At 31.9% G+C, this 21616-nt stretch overlaps 1 protein-coding gene across 2 annotated transcripts; it reads left to right on the top strand.

The window, feature by feature from the left end:
* The first annotated feature begins 63 nt into the window (after positions 1-63).
* spint1a (serine peptidase inhibitor, Kunitz type 1 a) lies at positions 64-19963 on the top strand. Of its 2 annotated transcripts, XM_051133775.1 has the most exons (12): positions 64-347; positions 2191-2628; positions 2728-2751; positions 4189-4346; positions 6400-6541; positions 8402-8572; positions 12750-12797; positions 12889-13020; positions 13489-13539; positions 15633-15803; positions 16039-16098; positions 19018-19963. In XM_051133775.1, the coding sequence occupies exons 2-12, from the start codon at positions 2247-2249 to the stop codon at positions 19206-19208; spliced, it is 1530 nt and encodes a 509-aa protein (XP_050989732.1). In that variant the 5' UTR covers positions 64-347; positions 2191-2246; the 3' UTR covers positions 19209-19963. The 2 variants fall into 2 exon arrangements, with proteins under 2 accessions (XP_050989732.1, XP_050989733.1); XM_051133776.1 differs by lacking the exon at positions 2728-2751 and having other exon boundaries at positions 72-347.
* The last annotated feature ends 1653 nt before the right edge of the window (positions 19964-21616 follow it).

Below are 21616 nucleotides of genomic sequence, written 5' to 3'. Positions count from 1 at the left end.
GAGTCAAACTCAGACAACAGACTATAGAAAGCGAACAAAAAGTAGCCTCATAACACAGACTGGTAGAAAAATAACCGAGCATGTAAATAAATATACAATGAGTGAGTGGTTTATTGTAGTGCGAGGGGGCGGGGTCTGAGTCGACTGCGTGACGTCATCACTTCCTGCTCTCGCAGGTGTCTCGGTATCGGACACACCTGACGCTCCGGATCTGACTGCCGCAGGTTTACTTGGAATCAACGACGTATTTCCACACCGAAACTCTGGTTGAAACGACGTTTTATATCTGGCTAATGAGGAATTCCATCGTTTTGGAGGAGACGAACACTTGTAGAGCTCTTTAATAGGTAAGAAAATGCTTTAAGTTTACCTGTTTAACTAACGAACGCTAAAACCAAATACCTGCTGCGTTTTTCTCGGGGCGGCCTTTAATGTTTACGTCTGATTATACAAGGTATGTTTAACATTACTGTGGTAGAAAGGTTTCGATTTTGTGTCATTGAGGAAAGGTTAGTGTTTGAGCGACATATGTAATGCGAATTTCTTTTTTGTTCACCGAAGTTTCCTTTTCGTTCTTAGTCTCGACCTTTTTAGGGGCGAAAATGACTTTACTGGTTGAGTCATTGTGTACAATGTGGGTAAAGTTTACTAAACTAATTTTGAGGTGAGATTTCTTTTCTTTGTAGGCTTACAGATGCTAAAAATATGTGTTAAGGTGTAATGTTGTATATTAAGAAGTTAGTTGAATATGTCACGTTGATTTTGAGTCATTTAGGTTGATTTAAGTGCAGTTGGACCACAGTAATCAGTGGCCCAGTTTACCAGCATTTACCATATGTTTGTATAAATAAAGATATAAAAGGAGTCCTTAGGATATTTTTTGAATTTAGTCATTATTTAGACTGTCTTTTGAAATATTATTTGTTTTTGTTTTTTTTATGTTTTCTCTTTATTTTCAGATTGGACTTAAAGGAAATCAATTTCCTTGTGGATTAGGTCATTCTAGCTATATGTAATATAAATATTGTTATTCATCTTACAGGTCCTATAAATTCATTCTGGATTAGTTTATAGACTGTATAATAAATATAGGAAGTTTTAATGTTTTCCCTTAGTTCTTAGAGTCTTAAAATAATTTTAAAGGGATTTTACTTTAGTTTTTGTTATACTAAAAAAAATCGAAATATTAATATTTTTAAAAAAATACTTAAAATCTTTATAGATTTTTAAATGATCCATATATACATTTTATTTATGTATTTATTTAGTTATATTTATTTTTTCAGATTCATTTTGAATAATTGTAAAGGACTTCTATTGGAGGTTTTGTGTATAATAAATTTATATATATATATATATATATATTTATTTATATTTGTTTATTTACATTTTCTTTTCAGATAAATTTTGGATCATTTATAAATGACTTATACTGGAGGTTTTGTTTTAGAGAATGACTCCTTTTTTATTCTTTATGAATTTAATCATTCTTTCAGTTATATATAATATTAATATTGATTGAAAGTATAAATTCATATAAGTATTATTTGAATTATTATTATTTTGTCAGTTTCTTTTCGGATTCATTTTGAATAATTATATAGGACTTTCACTGGAGGTTTTGTGTATAATCCATTAAAATAAATAAATACAACTAAAAGTATTTTTTGCTATTTTATTTTGTACATATCTTTTCATTAATCATTTATAAAGGACTTTTACTAGTGGTTTTCTTCTTTTAGATAATTACTTTTTTATTCTTTATGGATTTAGTAATTCTACCAGCTATATATAATAAATATTTATTGAAAGTTCTACCCTTTTTCATTATTATTATTATTATTTTCTTTTTCAGATTGATCTTGAATCATTTATGAAGGGGTTTAACTGCAGGTTTTGTTATTTGTAGAATGGCTAATTTTTTATTCTTTATTCATTGCATTTATTCATTCTACCAGCTATATTTAAATTACTATATATATATAGCTGATAAAATGATTCAGATCCATATGTCTTTCTTCTCAGACTGGTTTTCAGTCGTTTATAAAGGGATCTCACTGGAGATTTTGTTCTTTGGAGAATGACTCCTTTTTGATTCTTTGTGTGTTTGCGTGATTCATTCTACCAGCTATACATAACATAAGTTTTATTTGGAGATTGTAATGTTTAAAGTCTTCTCTTTCTTTGCAGATTGGTCTTGAATAATTTATACAGTGATTTTACTGGAGATTTTGTTTATACGGAGAATGACTCGGCTCTGGTTCTGCTGGACCGTGGCGGTTCTGTACGTCTGTCTCTATGTGGCTCCATCAGAAGGGGAATGCAGAGAAAAATTCAGTCTTGGCAAAGAGGATTTTGTGTTGGACGTAGATGATTCTGTGAAGGACGGGGCCACGTTTCTGTCTTCCCCTCGAGTGTCTCGATCTGAAGACTGCGTTCAGGCCTGCTGTGATGATCCAAACTGTAATCTGGCTTTGGTAGAACATGGAGGAGATTCTAAAACCATTTGCTTCATCTTTAACTGCCTGTACAAACAGAAGAAAGTCTGTCGCTTTGTGAGGAAGACGGGCTTCAGCAACTACCTTCTGAAATCTGTTTTTAAAGATTACCTCGAGCAGAAAACCTCAGGTGAGAGGAAATCGTCTAACATGTATCTGGAGATGTTAAAAGACAGTATTTCTATAATATAAATAGTTGACAACTGTGTTTTGACATCTGTTTTTAAAGATTACGTTACGCAACAGGTGCCAGGTAAGGGAAATGATCTTAAACGTGTCTAGAGGTCTGTTGTCTAGTGTTTTACAGTTAAATGAGTATATTCAGGATTATTATATGCAGTGTTTTCAGTCCAGTTTGTTTTAAAACTGTGAAGGAAATACTCCTGGAAATACTCATGCGTGTCCAGACTTGCTGAAATCCTCAGAAGTGTGTCATTGTTTCATAGCCGGTTGTAATAACCAGGGGTGCAGGAATAATTTGAGAAATTGGGACACATTGAGGACCCATGAAAACCATAAAAATAAAAAAAAAAAACATAAAAATAAAAGAAACCTTAATTGAAAAAATTAAACATAATCAATAAACAATAAAAAACATTTTACATCAGATAGTTGCTAAAGCAACATTTTATATTTTATTTTAGTTCGATATACTAAAATAGCTAAAACTAAAATAAAAAAAATTAATCAAAATTATATATACATATTAAAAACACCCCAAAACTAAATAAAATTAACTAAATTAATAAAAATGTAACTAAAATTAAAATAATAAAAAGGAAATGATAGAAAAAAAAATTCAAAATATTAATTAAAAAAAAAACTTTTATTAATCTTAGTTAATGTTGATTTCAACAAAAAAATTCTAAATTAATACATTTTTAAAATAAAAAAAGTAGTGTAATATTATTTAATGGACCTGAGATGACATTAAGTAACAAATTGTTTTTATTAACAGAAGTTAACAAAGGTTAATAAATATTGTAACAAAAGTAATGCTTATTGTTAGTTAATGTTCATTAATGCATTAAATAATGTTATTAATGGGACCTTATTGTAAAGTGTTACCATAAAAGCTATAATAGTATCTTACTGATACTAAAATATCACTGGACAAGTGCAAATTTTTGCATTGACTGGCATGACATATTTAATATTACATATTTAATACCATTTATATAGCCAGTGGCATCACAACCATCTGTTTGACAGACAAAAAGACACTCACTGGAGTGCAAGATCAATATTTTTCCTGTTTTTATGGAAGAGAAAGACTGTAAATCAAATGCATGAATCTTATAAATGCTTATTTTATCATGTTTTTGAACTAAAATCACAAATTTTGATTTCATGGAGTCTTGTAAATGCAAAAGAATGATCATTTTGCTGTTGTGTTTCTGCGCCCCTGGTATCAATCGTGTAGAATCTCATCATGCAGCCTGTTTAGTGTCAGTGTCTTTTAGTCTTTCCAACATCTTTTATTTCCTTTGTATGTCTCATGACCTTTAATAGTTCTTCTAACTCACCCTATCAGCTGATCTTCAGTATACAAGATCTGTCTTGAATTATTGTCTCATAAGCTCTAACTTGCTATTTCACTTGCTATATCAGTCTTGGCATCTTGTGCAATTCCCATCATTGTTTCATACTGCATAATGTTTCATCGCTGCAGTGTTTTGATTTCTTGCAGACGTGGACGACAAACCTCCAGTGGCAGTGACGGGGCAGGACAGAGTCGTTCAACCCAACGAAGACGTGACTCTGAACGGCATTGAGAGCAGAGACGATAAAAAGATCATGAAATATGAGTGGGAAAAGGTGTCTGGAGACGAGTCGGCTGTTATGACGGTGGGTTCAGGTTCATTATTGGAATATTTTCTAAAAGTGAATAAGACTATTTTTGTGGCGAATATAAATTCTCTGTATGAATTTATCAGCCTACCATTTAATTCATATTTAGTTTTTTTTTCTTTATTTAAAGTCTTTATGCATAATTTTTAACATGTATTATAATGCATACATTTTTCTTTCAGAAATAGTAAATAGTAAAAGTTAATATGCACTTTGCAGATAAAATTGGTTGTTTTCATGGAATTAAAAATATATGTATTAGTATATATTATAATTAACATTAAAAATGTTAAGGCATAATTAATGCATTAAAATATATTTATAATTAATTTTCTATTCATATATATATATATATATATATATATATATATATATTCATTATATTCATTATATTATATATAGATTTCAAGTAAAGTGTTACCGATATTATTTGACATTGGTTATTTTCATGTTTTTTAAAAGACTTTTACTTTCTAACGGTTTAACAATGATTAGATAAATATTCTAAACTAATATATTATAATTAATGCATTAAAATACTTTTCTTATACGTTATATATAGATTTCAAGTTAAGTGTTACTGATATTGGTTGAAATTTGTTGTTTTTGTGCATTTTAATGAATTATACTTTCTAGAGATGTAAGAATGTGTTTTATAATAATATATTATAATTAATTAAATGTAATTAATTAAATGTAATTAATGCATTTAAATTATTTTTATAGTTTATTATATACAATGGCTTCAAGTAAAGTGTTACCGATATTAGTTGTTTTCATGAATTTCAATGCATTTTACTTTCTAAAGGTGTAACAATGGCAATATGAATATAATATATATTATAATTAATACATTAAAAAAAATTAAGCCATAAATAATGCATTACAATATTCTTTAGAATTCATTATATATAAAAGCTTCAGTTAATGCTTTCCAGTAATTTTATTAATTATATATAAAGATTTCAAGTAAATTGTTACCAGTATTAGTTTAAATTTGTTGTTTTCATGCATTTTAATGAATTATACTTTTTAAAGATGTAACAATGAAAATGGGTATTACAGTAATATATTATAATTCATACATTAAAAATATTAAGGTATAATTAATGCATTTAGATATAAATTAAATGTTACCAACATTGTATTAAAAATTAGTTGTTTTCATGTGTGTTTTAATGAGTTATATGTTCTGAAAGTGTTACAATGAATAGATAAGTATTATAGTATATTATAATTAAGGCATTAAAATACTTTTATTATACATTTATATAAAGGCTTCAAGTAAAGTGTTAACGATATTGGTTGAAATTTGTTATTTTTGTGCATTTTAATGAATTATACTTTCTAAAGATGTAACAATGAAAATGTGAATATAATAGTATGTTATAATTAATGCATTAAACCCATTAAGGCATAATTAATGCATTATAATTCATTAATTCAAAGACTTCAAGTAAAGTGTTACCAATATTGGTTGAAATTGGTTGTTTTCATGAATTAATGCATTATACTTTCTAAAGGTTTAACAATGAAAATGTGCATATAATAGTATATTATAATTAATGTGTTAAAAATATTATAAGGCATAGTTAATGGATTAAAATATTTCTATTTTTAAGTTCATTGTGTATATAGGGTTCAAGTAAAATGTTACCGATATTACTTGGAAAAAATGGGTTATACTTTAAAAAGGTGTTGCAATGAATAGATAAGTATTCTAATATATTATAATTAATGCATTAAAACACTTTTATAATATTTTATAATTTTATAAGTTATACTGTACGTAAAGGCTTCAAGTAAGGTGTTTCTGATATTGGTTGAAATTGGTTGTTTTTCATGCGTGTAACTTTCTAAAGGTGTAAAAATGAGTATAAAAATTATATTATAACTTTGGTAATAATTATTCATGAGCTCATACAATATGAAGTGCATTAATGGCATAATTAATGCATTAAAAATAATTTATTATGCACTGTGTATATATTGGCTTCAAGCTAAGTGTTACTGATATTTCTTTAAAGTACAATCTCATTTTTTTGTTTAGAAAGGGCAGTTTGAGGATTCAGTGACAGTCTCGCATCTTTCTCCCGGGATGTATAAGTTCAGACTCACTGTCACAGATGACGCTGGTCAGACGGGAACATCCGAAGTGTCAGTTTTAGTCCTGACTCCAGAACAGTCTCTCCGTGAGTACATGAAAACACTTGTGTGTTTACTTCATTTATTTATTCATTTTTTTTAACCCATCTGCTATGCTAAAAATCCGGTGTTCCTGGTCAAATATTTCTTTTAAGTTTAATAATTTCTTTTAATTTGCACAGGATTTCTTTTTTGAAACTGATTGATCATTGATCTAAAATCATGCACCTTAGTTTTTCAGTCAATATTGCCAAAGTTATCCATATATAATGCTTTTTTTATGTTTAAAAACTGAGATGCATAAGCTGGTCAGAAGCCTGACGAAATTAATATTAATTTCCGTGTGCCTTTATGATATTAAAAGCAACACCTTGTTGGAAAGTAATGGGTGATTGCTGTCAAGTATTCTGATAAGTGTTTCTCAGTCATTTAATCTGATTTCTAGTAATGAAATTTGCATGCAGTGTTGACCTGAGATGAGTTCTAGCCCAACAGGTTTTGAAGTGACCTTAAAAATAGTTGTCGGAAAACATGGATTAACCATTTACCAGGGTTTGTCATCCTTGAATGCATAAATAGTTTCATTCTGTTAACCCAGAATCTTCTTGTTTTCTAAACACATGCTTCCTATTAAAACTTAGTAATTTCAGCTTTGCTTGGTCGAAACTGTCAAATGGGCAGTTTAATGATTTATCATGGAAATGATTCAGGATCTGAAGTTTTGACCGGTTGCTTGATGTTTTCCAGTTTCAGTAGAAACGGGAAATCCCTTGAGCTGCGAGTGGCCATTTTCTTGAGTGTTTCACAAACTGGTGTGGCAGGTTTTGTGGTGGGAGTTTCACAAAGTATGAGGTTGTTCTTGTAATTCAGCGTTTGTGATCTGGTCTAGCTGTAAAATGTAAATCTAAAATCCATACGAAGCCTTAACTGTTAGTTTAAATGCTGAACAGACATTTGCACAACTCTGTTGAATCATGTTGCATTTGCATTATTTATAGTGTTTGGCCTTGTGTTTTCAAAGCACAGTGTTTGTCTCATCATTGATGGGAAGAAAATATGTGAATAAGCTCCTGTGGCATCACTAACTCATTAATGTTTTTCCAAGAATTAAACGCATGTTTATCAGCAGCATCTGTGACGTGCAGACAGAAAATGATTCAGTTTGTGACGGCTGGAAAACAAGAAACAAAACGCAGTGCATACTGATCTAAACTTACAATACAAGTGTTATTCATTTTTACAATCTAAGGGAGGAGATGTTATTTACTATGGTAAATCAGCAGCATATCAGCATGCGATCTTTCATGTTTAATCATGTGTTGTGCGATTGTAACTAAGAGTTTCAGTTTTCTGTTTGAATAAGAGTTCATATTTCACATAGTTCATGACTTATCTAAATGAGCAGTATGACTGACTGTAAAATATATTCAGGAACGTCACGTGTCTTGAAGACACGTTTTATTATAGTCATTAATCCAGACATAAACCCATCTTGACAGTGCATCGTTTAAGTAATAAGGTTTAAAATTTGAGTTTGCATAAAACTGCATTGATGTGACATTTGATACGTCTGATTAATTGCACTGATGCTCCAATGTTATTGTCATCGTTATAAAATGTCATTACCTATTTACCACCGCAGAGGTTTGCAAAACCCAACTGCATTTTCACTCGCAATTAGTCATGAGATGTTATAGTTATGAGACGCTAGAAACACAGACACAAATATGAGTTGATATGCAGTGACATGAAAGTGTCATTTGAAAGTGTTACTTCAGATGACTTTACATATAGTATTGCACGCAGATTATATCATACTTTTAGTGTTTTTTTGTCTGGAACAATGTAAAAGCATTACACTTGTTGTGAATAAATAATGAATAAATGCCTGATTTTCCTCCCGTCAGATCACTGTCTGGTGCCAAAGAAGGAGGGTCCGTGTCGAGGCTCTTTCCCACGCTGGCACTACAACGCCGCCACCGAGAAATGTGAGCAGTTCAAGTTTGGAGGCTGCAAACCGAACCGCAACAACTATCTGGCGCTCAACGAATGTCAAAATGCTTGCGACAAAGTTTCAGGTATTGAGCTTTTATACGTTTATAAGTGCATGCCAGCTATTTAAAAAACAAACTGGCATAGTGTGAAAAACTGTTTGGGGTTACCAGTCACGAGGTTTTGTTTTGTTTTTTTATTCTAGTAAAAATAAACCAGAATATTGTTAAAGGAGAAGTCCAGTTCCAGAGCAACAATTCACAAATAATTTACTCACCCCCTTGTCATCCAAGATGTTCATTTCTTTCTGTCTTAAAATTGTAAAGAAATTAAGATTTTTGAGGAAAACATTTCAGGATTTTTCTCCATATAATGGACTTCACTAGTGCCCCGATTTTGAACTTTCAAAATGTAGTTTAAATGCTTTTGTATACTTTATAAGCACAAAAGCTTGTGTAGCACAGGCTCTGGGATGCACGTTCACGTACTATTGAATCATGTCGAAAGGTCACACCGAACGAAGGCCGAACTACAGACCCAGTGTTTACAAAGTGAGCGCGTAAAGACTAAGAAAGTATGACGCTGTTTACAAACAAACGCTGTTTACAAACAAAAAGGTACAATGATGTCGTCCTCTCAAGTTGTAGGAGAAAATAAGATGGAGTTTTTGGCCATACTCTGTACACAGACGATGAACTTGTGATTCGTAGCAGTGATGGGAAGTTCGGATCATTTTACTGACTCGGACCTTTGAGTCTCGTTCAGCAAAATGAACGAACCTTTTTTTTTTTTTTTTTTTTTGAGTCATTTCGTTCATGTTAGCAAAATATAATTAATGTTACGTGTTACTTCCCTAACACATCTACTGCTTACACAAACGTTGATCACACTACAAACAAGACAAAACTATAATGCTATAAGAAACAGAAAAGATTCATTCATTGTTTACCTGGGTGTTTTGTGAGCTCACCTCTTATCTGACAAGTTTTCGGGTTTGAGTCGTTTGTTCATCACGTGACCGCCCCATAAGATGAACGAACAACTTGAAAAACCCGAAGACTCGAAACAGGTGAACTAATTCCAGTACAGAACCTAATAGGATGTTGCGCATGCGCGACTGAACAAATCACTCCCCGAGACGACTCGTTCTTCCCGAGTCACATTAAAGATTCGTTCAGAAATGAAAGAATCGTTCAAGAACGACCCATCACTAATTCGTAGCATCGTGGACGCGCATCCCAGAGCCTGTGCTACACAAGCATTTGTGCTTAAAAAGTAAAAAAAAAACATATTTAAAAAAAAAAAAAATGACCGATCGTTTCGCTAGATAAGACCCTTCTTCCTCGGCTGGGATCATTTAGAGCCTTTGAAGCTGCAAAGTTCAAATTCAGGGCACCAATCAAGTCCATTATATGGAGAAAAATCCTGAAATGTTTTCCTCAAAAAAACATAATTTCTTTACGACTGAAGACAGGAAGACATGAACATCTTGGATGACAAGGGGGTGAGTACATTATTTGTAAATTGTTGTTCTGGACGTGGGCTTCTCCTTTAACTTTTATCTGACCTTTCATAGCTTCCTAATATACTTAATGTGACTTTCCAGAGTAAATGTTGTAAAACTGTCTGTTCATTAAAATGTAACCCTATTTTGACCTAAATGCATTTACACAGATGCTGTTATCAGGAGCAACATACAAATGAGGACAAGCGGTTTACCACAAATGTTGTTAAAGTGCTCCTATTATGTCATTTTAAAGGTTGCTAATGAGTGTTCTAAAACAGGTTTACATGTGTGCAGTGGTCAAAAAACACTTTAGTTTTCTCCAAAAATAATTAAATTTTACCTCATTTCTAAATGATTTGTAAACGACTCGTGCGAAGAATCAGTTAGAAGAATCAGTCTCTCTAAACCCCTCCTTTCCGTGAGCCCTCCCTGCTGTGATTGGTCAGATGGCGCAGTGCTTTATGACTGGTCGAAAACGAAACGCCCATTGCCATAACTGAATGACAGCCTTGGAGACTTGTCAATACATAGAAAAGATGGTATTTATTTTACCTTACCAATTCGAGCCAGAGTCTTACGATGAAATGGTTGAAGTGGCTGATCGACAAGTTAGCACGGCCTACCGTGGAAAGTGCTCGCGATTTGTTTATGTAAGCGAACCGGGCACACCTCAGTGTTGTAAACTTCAACATTGTATAATGCATTACACTGGGTGAAGTCTTGCGCCATTCTTTATCATTACTCCAACTAATGAGACAGACAGACAGTCAAGCTGCATCAATCACAGATTTTTAGACTACAGTGGGTCCACAGCTGAACAACACAACTACAGAAGCGTGAATCGGAAAATCTGTAAAAAAAAAAAAAAAAAAAAAAAATCGGAATCAGTTTAACAATTGCGTCCCAAAGTGATTCTCTCTTTTTAAAGTGCTCCAGTGAGATCATGAATCATTTGTTTGAGATTGGGACTTAAAATCGCAGATCGCGAATCATTTGCTTTAGATCGTAACTTCGGAGCGGGCTCGGGAGTCATTTGATTCATGTATCATGAATCATTTGATTCATATTTGGACTTCAGATCTCTAATCATTTGATTTAGATCGGGAATTCAATTTAGTACAGAACTTTGGAGTGTGTTTGTGAATCATTCGAGATTTTGGAGCACAGATCATGAATCATTTGATTTAGATCGGATGTTTGGAATGGCCGCCCGAATTATTTGATTCGGATCGGATGTTTGGAGCGAGTTTGTGAATCATTTGATTCGGATCGAATGTTTGGAGCGAGTTCGTGAATCATTTGGTTTAGATCGGATGTTTGGGCCGTTTTTTGCAAATCATTTTATTCAGATCGGATGTTTGGAGCGTGTTCGCAAATCATTTGGTTCAGTTCGGATGTTTGGAGTGTTGGTTGCGAATCATTTGATTCAGAGGGGATGTTTGGAGTGCTGGTTGGAAATCATTTGATTCAGATTGGATGTTTGGAGCAGGTTCACAAATCATTTGATTCAGATCGGATGTTTGGAGCAGGTTCACGAATCATTTGATTCAGATCGGATGTTTGGAGTGGGTTCACGAATCATTTGATTCAGGTCAGAAGTGTGAGTTAGCTGGTAAGCAAGACATGCAGGGTTGTTACACAACATAACGTACACAACTACATATTTTGAACGATCGCTAGAAAATACAATCATCAATTATTAATCATAGTTCAAAGGAGCAAGCCGGTCCAAATAAACTGCGCTCTGATCTGTCTTTCAAGAGCAAACGTTTGGTGAATTCCGCGTTGTACTCCCTGAGATTGGAAAAGCAGTCATCAATAAAATGACGGGAACACAACACAAGATTGGAATTGTACTGCTGAGGCGTTGTTGAAAAAATGAATGTCAACTATTGATTCTTTGTAGATTTGGAAGTGAATATAAAACAAATCTACTCTCACAGCACAGGATACAGCATCTTCTCAACATGAGTAAACCGCATGGAAATTTTATTGTGTTTGTGGGCGGGAAAGTTGTTTGCGACGTGGAACATGGACAGACGTTATGCAAATGTGTTACTTCGTGACGTGCAGCAGTAACAGAGTAAGATTCGAATTCCTGACGACTTGTTCAGGCGATTGTAAGCAGACTATTTTTTTTTTTTTTTTTTTTTTTTTTTGATAGACAATAACTTTATTTATCGTGCACTGTTGACTTCATAACTTTGCAGATATTTTAAGTTCACATACAGCTACATGACACACTGCATGAAAGGTTATACAGTAGTCAACATTTGAAGTGGATCAAAAAAGTTCATCAAAGTTCCTCTAGGACAAGAGCAGGTATTGTTTTGGTTTTAGGACAACTATTGATGAAAGGTTTTGATCCACTTCAAATGTTGACCGCTGTATTTGAAAAGGCATAATAGGAGCACTTCAAATGGTCAACATTTGGGTTTACCAGTCATGAGCCTTTGAGGTTTTTTATTCTAGTGCTTGCAAAAAAAAGAAAAAACAGATGAGTTGTGTCCGATATTTTATGCCGTTTCTTATGAAACTGCTTTTAAAAACATGCATTGCCTTCTAAATTTGACAAAAACTGAAATAAAGCAACTTTGCCGTCAGTGATGCTTTCAGAGCAAACTGTCCGTCTGTGCATGTTTTTTTTGTTTTTTTTAAATAAAATAAATACTCTGATATTTTATTGTCTAATTTAATTACTCTCACACATTTTTAAGAGCGAATGATTTCAGGTGCTAAATATTTTCTTTTTGCAGTTACTACTAAGCCGTCGTCTGGAAGATTAGGTCCGATCCAAAATCAGCGTAAGTCTATGATTGCTGATGATTCATTTAAATTCATGTCTAGAATATTTCTATTGGCATTTACAAGTGAAATGATCTTTCAAACACACAGGTGAGCAGTGTGGTGTGGATTGCGGTCCTGATCATTTCAGATGTTCAAGTAATTGCTGCATTGACAAAGAGTTGGAGTGTGACGGGGAGACGCAGTGCACCGACGGTTCGGATGAGGCTGAATGCTCCAGATGTGAGGACAAACATAAAGACAAACACATATATATATATATGTACACACATTACCTTAGTAATTAAAGGAATAGTTCACTCAGAAATACACATTCTGACATCATTTATTTGTGACCTCATGCTGAAAGTTATTTGGCAGACCATGCCAAGTCATCTAAAGCTTTGTTTGTTGTTTTTAAGTCGTTATTAAGCGATGTCAACATTTGACATTGGAATATGTGATGCTTTTATGCTGCTTTATTGTTACTTTTGATCTTAAAAGCCCTTTCTGCTTTCACTCATTTAGTGAGCTTGAGGAAGCAAATGACAGAATTTTTATTTTTGATTTTATTCATTTGTTTCTTTTTTTTGATGAACTGTTCCTTTAAATGTACTTTAATTGGAGATTGAAATAAGGTTCAGGCCATTTATTAGTTTAATGTGTGAGTGAATGGATTCATGAATGAAGTTTTCTTGTCTTTCTGTTCAGTGGACCATAAGTTCCGTCGACTGCTGGATATTCCTGTGGACAAAAGCAAAGGTGATTTTATATTTCATATTTTTGACTTTTTACTTTAAGCAGGTCTCCCAGTATCTTGAAAAGCTCATCACTGTATTTAATTTTTATTTTGTTATGCAAACCTAAAATATGTTTAAAAAATATTTATTATAATTTTGTTGAAAAACTCATCACTGTATTCTATTTCATGTATTATGATATATGCAAACATGAAAAATATAGATTTTTAAATATTTTTTTTAAATATTTTATAATTTTACCTTTAAAAGCTCATCACTGTATTTCTTTTATTTTTACTTTTTATGATACATGTAAACCTAAAATACATGTTTAAAAATATTTTTGAAAAACTAATTATTTAATTTTTTTGTGATATGCATTTTAAAAAGCTTTTTGAAACTCCAAATCAGTTTAACCGTCGCCTCCTAAAATGATTCACTCTTTCGAAGTGCTCCAGTCAGATCGCGAATCATTTGATTGAGATTGGGACTTAAAATCGCGGATCGGGAATCATTTGCTTTAGATCGGAACTTCGGAGTGGGCTCGGGAGTCATTTGATTTGTGTATCATCAAATCATTTGATTCATATTGGGACTTCAAATCGCTAATCATTTGATTTAGATCGGAACTTCAAATCGTGTGTCGCGAATCATTTGATTCAGATCGGATGTTTGGAGCGGGTTCGTGAATCATTTTCAGGGCTGCCAACTCTCACGCATTCAGCGTGAGACTCACGCAATTGACGCAATTCTCACGCTCTCACGCCACACCCCCCTTTTCTCACGCAGACTCGTGCAGCAGTGAGAAAAAAAAATCGCGCCGCATGATCTCGCAAAGCAACGCGCAGAGAGACCAGACAGACAGTGTAGTGAGTTTTTTGTGACAATTGTGAGGGAAATACACAATTTATTCCCATAAACTGTGTAGTCAGCCGTTCTCCCTCCCATCTGCACCGTGTGAATTGTGAACGCAGGCAGGTCAGTGAGTTACAGGGCGCCCCGTGTCTCCGTCCAGTTTAGGCTAGTAGCTAATATGCTGTTATAGTTTATATAGAATTAAGTTAGCATTAGCAGAGTTGTTTGTTTTGCAGCACTGAGCAGTTATTTTACATAACTTTAATAAAGTTATGTAAAATAACTTAAAAGCCATCCAAATCAATGATTAAGGCTGCAAAATCAGCCACCAGCACTTACAATAGAGCACGTTAATCTGTGAACATGTTAATCACGTTAATCCTATTTCTGTAAAATGTTTGTGAAAATTAAATGTAATGTAAATCTCCCAAGAAATTCTGTACAGATACCAAATACTTTGACAGTCAATATATACCTAATACACTTCTGCTAATGCAATGATTTTGTGTTTGTATTTTTTCCACACCAAGCCACGCCCCTCCATAAGCCCCTCCCCCATAACAAGCCCCGCCCCCAAAATCTCACTCTAGGCTGAACTCAAAAGTTGGCAGCCCTGATTTGATTCAGGTCGGATGTTTGGAGACTAAAATACATATTTAAAATACATATTAAAATACAGATCGGATGTTTGAGCGTGTTCTGTTAAACAGTAGAAAACATCAAACCATTAAGTAAGAAGAGTCATAGAAACAAACCAAAGAAAAAATATTTTAAAAGTATACACAAATACATATCCCTTAAGCCTTAAGTAAATTAACAGTGGTTTTAATAAAGTAAAAGTGTAGTAACCATGTTTTTCCACAACCACATGTGTGCAAGTACCATTGGTAAACTATGGTTAGTGTAGCAAAACCATGGTTAATTTGTGGTTACCATAGGTTTTTTTTTTTTTTTTTTTATTGAGTAAGGAGTGTGTTGCCAGGTTAACAAAAAAGTATGTGCTTTATTATTCTTTCTCATTTTATTCTTAAAGTTGATATGATTGCATACTTTGCATGATGTGCTTGCTTTAATTTTTTTTGCTATTTTGTTATATTACTATATTTTTATTTACCTGTTTGTCTTTTTCAAGAATTAGTTTGATATATTTGTTGTCATACTTATTGTTTAATTTTTGTTTTTGAAGTGATTTCTAATAATACAATACTGTTGCATTATGAAAATGATCACGAATTAATAGTGACGTGTTGACTCTTTCAGCTCATTGCGTGGAGCCGCCGGTAACGGGACCCTGTCGTGCCAGTCACACCAAGTGGTACTACAATCCGTATGAAAAGAGCTGTAACCGCTTCAACTGGGGCGGCTGTGATGGGAATGAAAACCGCTTTGATGAAGAGGAAAAGTGCAAGATGGCATGCAACGGAGTGACTGGTGAGTTTTACTGTATGATTAGTGTTTAAAGTACCCTATATGCTCTTCATTTTATTTGTGCAGCTTTTAAAAAAAGTCTTAAAAGCCTTAAATGTGATTTTTTTAATCCAACTATATCTGATTAAATGGTTGTTTGCAATTATTGACTGTAAAACCTTTTTTTTTTTTTTTTTTTTTTTTTTTTTCCTTACTGTTTCTCCTGCAAATCATGATGTCCATGTTCATTGTGTTTCAGAGGCTGACGTGTTTGCCAGACGAGCTCAGTTTGAGAAGCAAGAAGGCACGAATGACACAGGTATCTTTGCGTACACAAAACACGCTTCATAATAAACAGCAGAAATATCATTCCTTGCTAGTGTCACACGATATACCGGTACTTAAAAAGTATCGCGATACCCTGCTTTTAAAAACGCTACGATTCCGCATTTTACTAGTACCGGTACTTGAAGAATGCATTTTAATAAGAGCCGTATTTCTGCGTGTCTGTGTTAGTGAATGGCGCAGACGCAGAGTTTTGTTTACTACACACATACGCGTGACGCTCGCAGTGTTTTCAGCCTTTGCCGCCTCAATGTATGAGTACATGAACACATAAACAGAATCTCTAGAACCGCTCTATGAGTCACGTCATGAGCATTTTACCGTTTCTTTTGTGGAAAACTATCGTCATATAATGAAGACCCTAAAGGTCTTCACAGCAAACCGTCAAAATAAAAGTTTGGTTTAACTTGACAGTCAGAAATATATGAATATATTACTTAATGTAAAGATAATACTACTACTAATAAACAATGTTTAAGGAATATTTACCAGAAAAAGATATTTACCAGAATTTTTTTACTAGAAAATTGTAAATATACAACACAGTATTTCTGAAAAAAAGAGAAAAGAAATAATAGCCAATAATAAATTAATTCTATATCCAATCGAATTATCCTTTATAAATTCATTAGACATGCTTTTGATTATTAAAATGTGATGAAACGATTAAAATACAATCCAGAAAATTAATGGAAAGCAGAGATTCACAAACAAAACTGAATTTGAGAAAAATAATAAAATGTATTTCACAAAGCCTTAAAAACATGTCATTTTTGTTAAACTTTTAATAAATCGCTGTTAAATTCTGCAAGTTTCATGATTTCAATTAATTAGACATGCTTTTTGATAAATATTTTTTTAATGTAACCATTAAAATAGAGTCTAGAAAAATTAAAATGGAATTTAGGAAAAAATACAACTCTTTATTTCCTCTTTGTTTCATTTGTTTTATTGTAGTTGTCTTTTAGTTACTTGCATCTAGATTATAGTGTTATAACTTATAGTGTTGTGACGATACCAAAATTTTGACTTCAATACGATACCTGACTAAAATATCATGATGCTACTACTGAGTTGATACTACGAAAAAAAACCATAGAACAACAGGAAAAGTAATTGAATAATAGATGATCCAAATGGAGATCATAGTTATTTGATCTATTAAAACAAAGCATTTCATCCCCCTTTAAAAAAATACAAAATAATAATAAAATAATAATAATCACATGCCAGTACCACTACACAGGATTATGGTAAACAACTACCGAAGCTAGGTATGTAAAGATCTTTGCTATATTGGTAAGTTAGCTTAAAATATAAAGCCAAATCTTATTTCATGATATAGTCATTTTATTTCACAACTACAATTTATATCATGACAGTCATGTTTTCTTATTTTATCTTTGTTAACAGTAATAAGATCTTGGATGCAAGTAACAAACTAAAGGACAACTACAATAAAACAGAGACAAATGAAATAATGAGGGCCCTGTGAAATCGGTTTTATTTTTTCCTAAATTCCAGTTTAATTTTCTAGACTCTATTTTAATGGTTACAGTTAAAAAGATATTTATCAAAAAGCATGTCTAATTTCATGAAATCATGAAACTTGTAGAATTTAACAGCAATTTATTAAAAGTTTAACAAAAATGACATGTTTTTAAGGCCCTATGAAATACATTTTATTATTTTTCTCAAATTCAGTTTTGTTTGTGAATCTCTGCTTTCCATTAATTTTCTGGATTCTGTTTTAATCATTCCATCACATTTTAATAATCAAAAGCATGTCTAATGAATTTATAAAGGATAATTAGATTTGATAAAGAATTAACTTATTATATGCTATTTATTTATTCATTTATATATTTATTTATTTTTCAGAAATACTGTGTGTATTTACAATTTTCTGGTAAATAAATTTTGGTATATTTTTTTTTTTTTTCTGGTAAATATTCCTTAAACATTGTTTTAATTATATTTTTTTTTATTAGTAGTAGTAGTAGCTTTACATTAAGAAATATATTAATATATTTCTGACTGTCAAGTTAAACCAAACTTTTATTTTGACGGTTTGCTGTGAAGACCTTTAGGGTCTTCATTATATGATGATAGTTTCCGCAAAAGAAACGGTAAAATGCTCATGAAGTGACTCATAGAGCAGTTCTAGAGATGATGTTCATGTGTTCATGAATTCATATATTGAGGCGGCAAAGGCTGAAAACACTGCGAGCGTCACGCGTATGTGTGTAAACAAAACTCTGCGTCTGCGCCATTCACTAACACAGACACGCAGAAATACGGCTCTTATGAAAATGCATTCTTCAAGTACCGGTACTAGTAAAATACGGAATCGAACCGTTTTTAAAAGCAGGGTATCGTGATACTTTTTAAGTACCGGTATATTGTGCAACACTACTAATTTACCAATATAGCAAAGATCTCTACAAACCTGTAGGTTCGGTAGTTATTCACCATAATCCTGTGTTGTGGCACTGGCATGTGATTTATTATTTATTTACTGATTTTTTTTTTAAAGGGGGATGAAATGCTTAGTTTTAATAGATGAAATGACTATGATCTCTATTTGGATCATCTATTATTCAGTTACTTTTCCTGTTGTTCTGTTTTATCGTAGTATCAGTTCAGTGGTAGTATCATGATATTTTAGTCCAGTATTGTATGAAAGTCAAATTTTGGAATCATGACAACGCTGTTCTTTGCAAGCTTTACTTTAAAAGATGAATGTTGAGCATATGGGAAATGGAAAAATGTTCAGTAGATCTCCATAGACTGCTTCACAGTCTGCAGTCTCTTTGATTGTAAGAATCTTTGTATGAATCTCCTGCCGTATCCAGATGTGTTGATGTGATGTGACTCTCCTGTCTCTGTTCAGCTGTCATCGCGATCGCCATCATACTGGGCTTAGCCATCATCGTCCTGCTGGTTGTAATCGCATGCTGTCTCCTGAAGGGCAAGAAGAAGAGCAGAACCAAACACCAGCGTGTGGCTGTGAACGGCGGTCACGTTCATGCCTACGAGGATTCTGAGAAACTCGTCTACAACAGCACAACCAAACCCATCTGAGCTTTAACTCAGTCTAACCGGACATCTGCTGGAGTGTGATGTGAAAACGAATTGTATATGCAATAACTGTTTGGTTTCTTCAGTCATTCGTTTTGAGTAGACAGGCTGGTAACTGTGCAAAAAGTTCGTTTGATTTGCTTATTTTAAGTTTGAAACAACTTTACCGGCGACTTTTTCACTTTTCTTATTTCTGTCTTTTGCTTTATATTTTAGCTTGTTGGATTTTGCTCAGGGGTAAATATGTATTGCATATAATAAAGTCAGTTTTTACGACAAAAAAATAAGAATCAATATTCTTGAGCCATTTAGTTTGAAGACCGGATTGTTTTTGTTTTTATCTGAAATGCTGCCTTTCATCAGTTCTTCATAAAGCCATGCAAACATTGCATTAAGACTTAGAAATTAGTTTTTATGTTTTAGTTTAAGATCTGAGATATGCTGATTTATGGCTCTTTGTTTTGATGTGTAAGCTGCTGTTTGGTTTTTCATTATCTATCTACATTAGAAGTTTTATTTTAGTCTAGTTTTATTTAGTTTTTAAATGCTCTTTTTTTTTATTATTAGATTTTTTTTTTTTTTTTTTTTTTTTTTTTTTTTTAAGTAAACTGAAGTTTTGGATTCAGAAATGACATTTATGGTGAAAAATCATATTCCCACAATGCAGATTTGTACATAGACTTTTTTTAATGTGTATCAATAACTTGTCTGACGTCTAAACTATTAATCTTGGAAAGTCTCAATAAAACTGATATGTACATACTGTGTGTGTGTTTTATTTTGTGATATATATATATATATATATATATTTATATGTATATATTTATATATATATTTATTTATTTATATATATATATGTGTAAATAAATATATATATATGTAAATAAATGTGTAAATAAATATATATAAATAAATGTGTAAATAAATATATATAAATATATATATATATGTAAATAAAATATAATATATAAATATATATATGTAAATAAATATATATATATATGTAAATAAATATATATATATGTAAATAAATATATATATATATGTAAATAAATATATATATATATGTAAATAAATATATATATATATGTAAATAAATATATATATATATGTAAATAAATATATATATATGTATGTAAATAAATATATATATATGTATGTAAATAAATATATATATATATATATGTGTAAAAATATATATATATATATATATATATATGCGTTTATATTTTTATTTTATATTCTATGCTTATTTTGTTTTTTATTTTTTTTACTTTATTTTATTTGTAGAAACAGGAGGTTGTGCTATTAAATAGCCTGCAGAGGGCGCCATTAACTCAAAACGAATATCTACAAATTAATTTCTTAGAGAGAAGAGGACTAATGTTAATAGTTAATGCTTTGGGATCAAATATATAGTTTAGTAACTATAACAACAAAACAAACGAATAAAACGTGGTGCGAACAACGTTTCCTTAACGTTCCTTTCCTTTTTTTTTAGTGTAAGAAAATCTTTATTACACTACTCATGCAATCTCAGGACGGCTTTATTTGATTGTAAGCTAAATTTCGTGAACTTGTATATCTTACCTGATTTGCAGACAGAAACCCGCACAGCGATCTCGAAAAAAACGATTTGATAAAGTAATCAAACTCGACTGTGATTGGTTCATCCTGATCAGCGCTGAGAAAAGTAACACGAACCATGACAACCTGGCGCTCTTGGTTAAGCAGCAGTTAATTTGCAACGAAATAACACTAAAGTTATTCTTACTAGTAGAACTAAACTGCACGTTGAATATACTTAAACTGAAATTTAAATGTTAATGTTCTGGAAATGTCTTGTTGAAAGGAAATATTTAAAGTTTAATGACAAAAGAGTTTTATTTTTTTTTGTCTTTATGTGCTTAAAAATAATTAACATGTATTTAAATACATGTATTTAAGAAAAAAAAAAAATATATATATATATATATATATATGATGACTACTGAAAAATTAATAATTCAGTAGTCATCAACGACTGTGATTGGTTCACCCTGATCAGCGCTGAGAAAAGTAACACGAACCATGTCACCCTGGCGCTCTTGGTTAAGCAGCGGTTAATTTGCAACGAAATAAAAACACTAAAGTTATTCTCACTAGTATAACTAAACTGCGCGTTGAAGATACTTAAACTGAAATTTAAATGTTAATGTTCTGGTCGTGCTTTGTTTTGAGGGAAATGTCTTGTTGAAAGGAAATATTTAAAGTTGAATGACAAAAGTTTTTTTTTTTTTTGTCTTTATGTGCTTAAAAATAATTATTTAAATACATATATTTAAGAAAAAAATATATATATATATATTATTACTGAAAAAAATTAATAATTCAGTAGTCATCAACGACTGTGATTGGCCCATCCTGATTAG

The sequence above is a fragment of the Labeo rohita genome, chromosome 17 (assembly GCF_022985175.1).
Source record: "Labeo rohita strain BAU-BD-2019 chromosome 17, IGBB_LRoh.1.0, whole genome shotgun sequence".
NCBI lineage: Eukaryota > Metazoa > Chordata > Actinopteri > Cypriniformes > Cyprinidae > Labeo > Labeo rohita.
The sequence above is the reverse complement of the archived record's forward strand: the minus strand, read 5'-3'. Positions and strand labels throughout refer to the sequence as shown.

Excerpts from the sequence above, each read along its gene's own strand:
- spint1a (XM_051133775.1), top strand. The coding sequence starts at position 2,247 with ATGACTCGGCTCTGGTTCTGCTGGACCGTGGCGGTTCTGTACGTCTGT. Across the intron at positions 2,629-2,727 it reads CCTCGAGCAGAAAACCTCAG|ATTACGTTACGCAACAGGTG; the intron begins GTGAGAGGAAAT and ends CTGTTTTTAAAG. Across the intron at positions 15,804-16,038 it reads GGCATGCAACGGAGTGACTG|AGGCTGACGTGTTTGCCAGA; the intron begins GTGAGTTTTACT and ends ATTGTGTTTCAG.